General features: G+C 38.3%; 1 protein-coding gene across 1 annotated transcript in view; it reads left to right on the top strand.

The window, feature by feature from the left end:
• The first annotated feature begins 204 nt into the window (after positions 1 to 204).
• cachd1 (cache domain containing 1) overlaps positions 205 to 6,561 on the top strand; it is an 83,127-nt gene continuing 76,770 nt past the window's right edge. Inside the window, exons 1-2 of the mRNA XM_016551160.1 lie at positions 205 to 549; positions 606 to 732. Of these exons, the coding sequence (XP_016406646.1) occupies positions 326 to 549; positions 606 to 732 (351 nt within the window). The 5' untranslated portion in view covers positions 205 to 325. The remainder of the gene's footprint in view (positions 550 to 605; positions 733 to 6,561) is intronic.

The raw sequence follows: 6,561 nt of genomic DNA, 5'->3' as shown, positions 1-6,561 counted from the left end.
CGCCTTAATCAGATTTGTCTACTTAGTTTTAACTTGGTACATGACAATTTGAAGGCAAAATAGGAGGTTTTGAATTTTGAAAATACTTCAGACGAACTCTGGGACCCCAAACCGAAAGGAACATACAGGATTAAATCCAAATCCAGCTGCTCTGCAGAATCCATGACGGTGTTTGGATGGCGCGCCTCCTGCTTTTCACTCCTATTGTGATGCTCCGGCTCACACACACACACTCGCACACACACTCACTTTACCCAGCGCCAACAGCCAAAGAAACTAATGCTGCCCTCTTTACCAGCGTTTGAGTTTTTAAAACTATGCCTTGATGCGACTTAGTTACCCTGCTGGAGTTCGGAAAGTGGGAGAAGTGAAAAGGGAAAGTTGGGAAGTAATCGGTGAAGTTTTTCGCTATTCCCGTGCAGGAGCGCATCGAGCCATAATGGCGAGTCGTGCGCGGACAGGATCTCGATTCTCTCTCGCGGCGTGGAGCACACACTCCCGATCATACTGGAATAACCTGGAGATTTCAAAGTGGAGCCTTGTCGCCCTGTTGCTGGTTGTTTGTGGTGCGGATAGTGAGTTTTCGATCCTGGAAGAGGCTCAAGGTTGCTGGTTGTTTGTGGTGGATTTTGTGGTGCGGATAGTGAGTTTTCGATCCTGGAAGAGGCTCAAGTTTTGGCAGTGAAGATGAAGAAGCTGTCTACTCAGGAGCTGGGTGTTCTCACAATGCAGGTAATAAAACACACTTTTAAAACTTCAGCCTGTGTCTTTTAGTGCACTTTTCTAAATGTCTAATCTATAATGTTTTTTAGAGAGTTTGGCTTGCTCTATTTATATTAAATAACTTTGAAAGTGTGACATAAAGTGCACGTTATTTAGGATAGATGCAAGTCCTGTGTACTATCATATACTACTGTGCATTTCTGTTAATAAGCCTACCTTAATGCTTATTTTGCATGGTTTGCGCTGTTTACTTTTAAAAACATGTTGACGTAATGACAGCCTTTACAATTACTTGTCTGCATTCATTCATGTAAAGGTTTTATGTGGTATGAATGAACAGATTTAAAACTGCATTTGAAAGATGTATTGTTTACTTTAATCGGTGTTCATTGTTCCCTCATCAGAAACATCTGCAGTAGTCCAATGTATGATCATCTGTTAAAAATAGTGACATAAAGTGCACGTTATTTAGGATAGATGCAAGTCCTGTGTACTATCATATACTACTGTGCATTTCTGTTAATAAGCCTACCTTAATGCTTATTTTGCATGGTTTGCGCTGTTTACTTTTAAAAACATGTTGACGTAATGACAGCCTTTACAATTGCTTGTGTGCATTCATTCATGTAAAGGTTTTATGTGGTATGAATGAACAGATTTAAAACTGCATTTGAAAGATTTATTGTTTACTTTAATCGGTGTTCATTGTTCCCTCATCAGAAACATCTGCAGTAGTCCAATGTATGATCATCTGCATTTTAAAAATAGACAATGTGTAGCCTACATTTATTATCCCAAATTGTTATTAGTTTAGAAAATTCTTCTAGTTTTAAAAATGGAAGTGTATATCTAATTTACAACTATAGCTTTTTATATGAATGTGGGGTATTGTGTGATTTGGTTCATTTTATAAGCAAATCATTTTTATTTATAAATATCTAACCGTGTGTTTTTGTAAAGACAGACCATTAAATGCACTATACAATGATTTGGCGCTACCAGAATCAGGCAGATTATGTATACACCCCGTAGTGTGTGTGAAATTCATGCCAATTTCACATTAATTATATGTTTTATGCGCCAACCCTCCATCGTAAAGTTTCAAGATCGACATACGGATATTATAAGGCATAAACATCTTCCTTTGGACCTTCTTATGAATTACGAATGCAATTGGAAGTGTTTTTCGTAACAAATGGTAAATTTAGCTGTGGTGTGGTGTAATGTGTTGGCGTAAACACACACACTTTAGAGGGAGCGCACACAGAGGTGGGCAGTAGGGGGCCAGATCCAAATGGCCTTTCATCTGTGCCACACTATACTGCTGTCCTAGCTCCTCCTTTTTTCTTTGTCACACTCAGATGTTAATAATCTCCCTCTCTCTCTGACTCACACACACTTTCCCCCCTCTCTCCCCACTCCCTTTGTACTTATAATTGGTTGTTAATCAAATGAATGAATACTCATGCAGTCACATTTACAAATTGGCAACCTCCACCGAATATCTGTTGTTGAGATCAATTTTTCTTCTCTTGCCTTGAGCCATGTATTTAGCTAGAGTAATTTCCCACAGACTAGACTATCTGCTTCCAGTTTAATTATTCCTGTGCCCATAAAAACATATCTGACCTCATGTGTCTATGAACTCTTTTACACCTGCGTCATAGCTCTGATTCAAGGCCTACCCCAGTATTTGATGTATCTTTTTTTAAGTAGTTATTTTTTTATGACAAAACAAAATGTCACTCTGTTTAAGATGTCATAGGCTATATGATTTTTTTCATTCATATATGAAAATGTATCTTTCATGCTCCACAACTAATGAGCACAGTTTAATTAAAAATATATTTTGAGATGTTGTTTAATAAATTATTTTAAAAAAATATTTAAGCTATCAATTCCTTATTTAAGATGGGTTGCTCACATAAATACTCTGCACCACCTGTTAAGTGTATACTGAGGGTTATAAATGACATTTCGTCTTAGGTATATTTGCTTTTTTATTTGCAATATTTCTCTTCAGGCTTCTCTGAGCTCCCTCTGTTTGTCCATCAGACTGGTGGCTGTGGTTTAAGTTGAGGCTGTTTTAACTGAGGCCCCCTAATTGAATAATGATGGTAATTCTGAATCGGTGTGTGTAAAAAGTAATAGAGATGGGCTAGAGGATTGATTATGCAGACTCAGCTGGTCCATGGTGCTTGTCATGTCTTATTTTCAGTATCCTCCCACGTCAATGAAAATAATCGGTATAAAAGCTAATAGCTGATTGTGATATGATTGTAGTTGTGTTGTGGTTATAGGAAAATCCAAAAGCTTTTAGATGCACCTGAATTTTAAAGGGATAGTACATGCAAAATTTTACATTCTGCCATTTACTCATCCTCATGTTATTCCAAACCTGTATGTTTTTTTCTTCTTCTGAAAAACACTCAAAGAACATATTTAGACGTTTTTGTCTATGCAATTAAAAAATCAGTGGGATCCAAAATAATACTGGACCCCATTTACTTTCATTGAATCAAAAAAAAAAAATCTGCATATCATATAGTGATTTTTTTCATCCACAGACTGGTCTAGTAAGCAGTGTTTGTGCTGGATTTATCAATGGAAATTAGTCCTGGTTTGAAGGACTTTTCATAGTCTCTGCATGGAATGATCTCTGATGAAATAGCCTATAAGGACTCTAGCCGCTGCATTTTGGACTACCTGTAGCTTGTTTATTGAAGATGCAGGACAACCACCTAGCAGTGCATTACAATAGCAGTGCATTACAATCAGCTCATGGCTGCTGGGGCCCCTTTAAAGAAGTCCAGTCTGATACGCCACCCCCACCTTACTGCCGAACTGGTCACTCATCTACAGGTTCTTGTGATCTAATTCAGTTACAGTGGATGAGTGTGTAACAGAAGGTTGTTTGTGAGCTTTCTCGTGAGGGCAAGGCTTTTCGGTCATGCTTAATTAGCTCTGGAGTATTTGTTGTGTTGACTGTACACTACACTGTGATCTTTGGAACTGCTTCCTGCTTAAGTGCACACACTCGTCTGAGAGGAACAGCCACCGGTCTTGATCAGAAGAGCTGTGACCTGTCATTAGGTTCTGTGGATTGTGTATAATTAGTTTTCTTTGAAATTAGTTGAAGATTATTGTGATGACTCAACCTTGCTGAAAAAAAAACGTACTGTGGCAGTACCATTGTACAGTGATTATCAGAAGATATTACTCCGGTAATTTGATATACTGAACTAATATTTATATACCATGGTATTTACATGGTTCTTCAAAGAATTCCATGACAAACCGTGACAGTATCTCTATCGAAAAAAAACAAAAAACAAAAAAAACAGTAATACCAAAGTAATTTTTGTTCGTTTTAGTTATGTTTCCTTATTGTTGAACTTGTGCTGAAATTAGAGTTATGAATTTTCTGACAAATCAAATGTTATATTTATCAGTGATTGCCAGTTATGAAATATTATTGATGCCAGTGAAATCAGTTGTTCACTACTATTCAAAGTTTGTGTTATGCGCACCAAGCCTGCATTTATTTTAGGGGTGCTCCGATTGATTGGCTACCGATGGCTATCTGCCGATAATCGCTTTGGGAAGTTTGATCGGCGGTCTCTATAAAGGCCGATCTCAAGCTGACGATGCGCCTGCCTTGAGAGGTTTGGCATGACATGCAGTGGCACCGTCTCAATCTCTGTCCGGCCCAGGTAAAATAATACTGATGGTGAGGTACAAATCATATTTCTTCATTAAATAACTTACGAAGTAATTTGAAAACTTTCTGTGCACGCTGCACAGTTGACACAGGAATTGTCACTTGCACAAGCTCTGCCTGTTTTAACTGAGGCCCCCTAATTGAATAATGATGGTAATTCTGAATCGGTGTGTGTAAAAAGTAATAGAGATGGGCTAGAGGATTGATTATGCAGACTCAGCTGGTCCATGGTGCTTGTCATGTCTTATTTTCAGTATCCTCCCACGTCAATGAAAATAATCGGTATAAAAGCTAATAGCTGATTGTGATATGATTGTAGTTGTGTTGTGGTTATAGGAAAATCCAAAAGCTTTTAGATGCACCTGAATTTTAAAGGGATAGTACATGCAAAATTTTACATTCTGCCATTTACTCATCCTCATGTTATTCCAAACCTGTATGTTTTTTTCTTCTTCTGAAAAACACTCAAAGAACATATTTAGACGTTTTTGTCTATGCAATTAAAAAATCAGTGGGATCCAAAATAATACTGGACCCCATTTACTTTCATTGAATCAAAAAAAAAAAATCTGCATATCATATAGTGATTTTTTTCATCCACAGACTGGTCTAGTAAGCAGTGTTTGTGCTGGATTTATCAATGGAAATTAGTCCTGGTTTGAAGGACTTTTCATAGTCTCTGCATGGAATGATCTCTGATGAAATAGCCTATTGAGATAGAGCCATTGCAAATGACCCATCCAGTTAACGACAGTCCATCCATCAGCTCATGGCTGCTGGGGCCCCTTTAAAGAAGTCCAGTCTGATACGCCACCCCCACCTTACTGCCGAACTGGTCACTCATCTACAGGTTCTTGTGATCTAATTCAGTTACAGTGGATGAGTGTGTAACAGAAGGTTGTTTGTGAGCTTTCTCGTGAGGGCAAGGCTTTTCGGTCATGCTTAATTAGCTCTGGAGTATTTGTTGTGTTGACTGTACACTACACTGTGATCTTTGGAACTGCTTCCTGCTTAAGTGCACACACTCGTCTGAGAGGAACAGCCACCGGTCTTGATCAGAAGAGCTGTGACCTGTCATTAGGTTCTGTGGATTGTGTATAATTAGTTTTCTTTGAAATTAGTTGAAGATTATTGTGATGACTCAACCTTGCTGAAAAAAAAACGTACTGTGGCAGTACCATTGTACAGTGATTATCAGAAGATATTACTCCGGTAATTTGATATACTGAACTAATATTTATATACCATGGTATTTACATGGTTCTTCAAAGAATTCCATGACAAACCGTGACAGTATCTCTATCGAAAAAAAACAAAAAACAAAAAAAACAGTAATACCAAAGTAATTTTTGTTCGTTTTAGTTATGTTTCCTTATTGTTGAACTTGTGCTGAAATTAGAGTTATGAATTTTCTGACAAATCAAATGTTATATTTATCAGTGATTGCCAGTTATGAAATATTATTGATGCCAGTGAAATCAGTTGTTCACTACTATTCAAAGTTTGTGTTATGCGCACCAAGCCTGCATTTATTTTAGGGGTGCTCCGATTGATTGGCTACCGATGGCTATCTGCCGATAATCGCTTTGGGAAGTTTGATCGGCGGTCTCTATAAAGGCCGATCTCAAGCTGACGATGCGCCTGCCTTGAGAGGTTTGGCATGACATGCAGTGGCACCGTCTCAATCTCTGTCCGGCCCAGGTAAAATAATACTGATGGTGAGGTACAAATCATATTTCTTCATTAAATAACTTACGAAGTAATTTGAAAACTTTCTGTGCACGCTGCACAGTTGACACAGGAATTGTCACTTGCACAATCAAGGCAGTGTTGCATCGTCACTAAAGTTTATAATTTGCATTTCTTTTTAAGTCTTGCCAGTGTTTAAACCATTCAGCACTCGCACACTCTCCTAGAGATGGTGCGCTCATGCACACTCAAAGCGCACACACATAATGCCAGGGTCACACATACTCCGTTTGCAGTGTGTTTGCGGCGTGTATTTATATTTATATTGTATGTATATACGGTTCACTTTTGGGGGGTTTTCCACTGGTTACAGTACCTGGTACCTGGTACTTTTTTTAGTACCACTTCGGTTGGGGTTCCAAGTGAAC

The sequence above is a fragment of the Sinocyclocheilus rhinocerous genome, unplaced genomic scaffold (assembly GCF_001515625.1).
Source record: "Sinocyclocheilus rhinocerous isolate Xijiao unplaced genomic scaffold, SAMN03320098_v1.1 scaffold1182, whole genome shotgun sequence".
Lineage (NCBI taxonomy): Eukaryota > Metazoa > Chordata > Actinopteri > Cypriniformes > Cyprinidae > Sinocyclocheilus > Sinocyclocheilus rhinocerous.
This window is presented reverse-complemented; position numbering and strand designations above follow the sequence as displayed.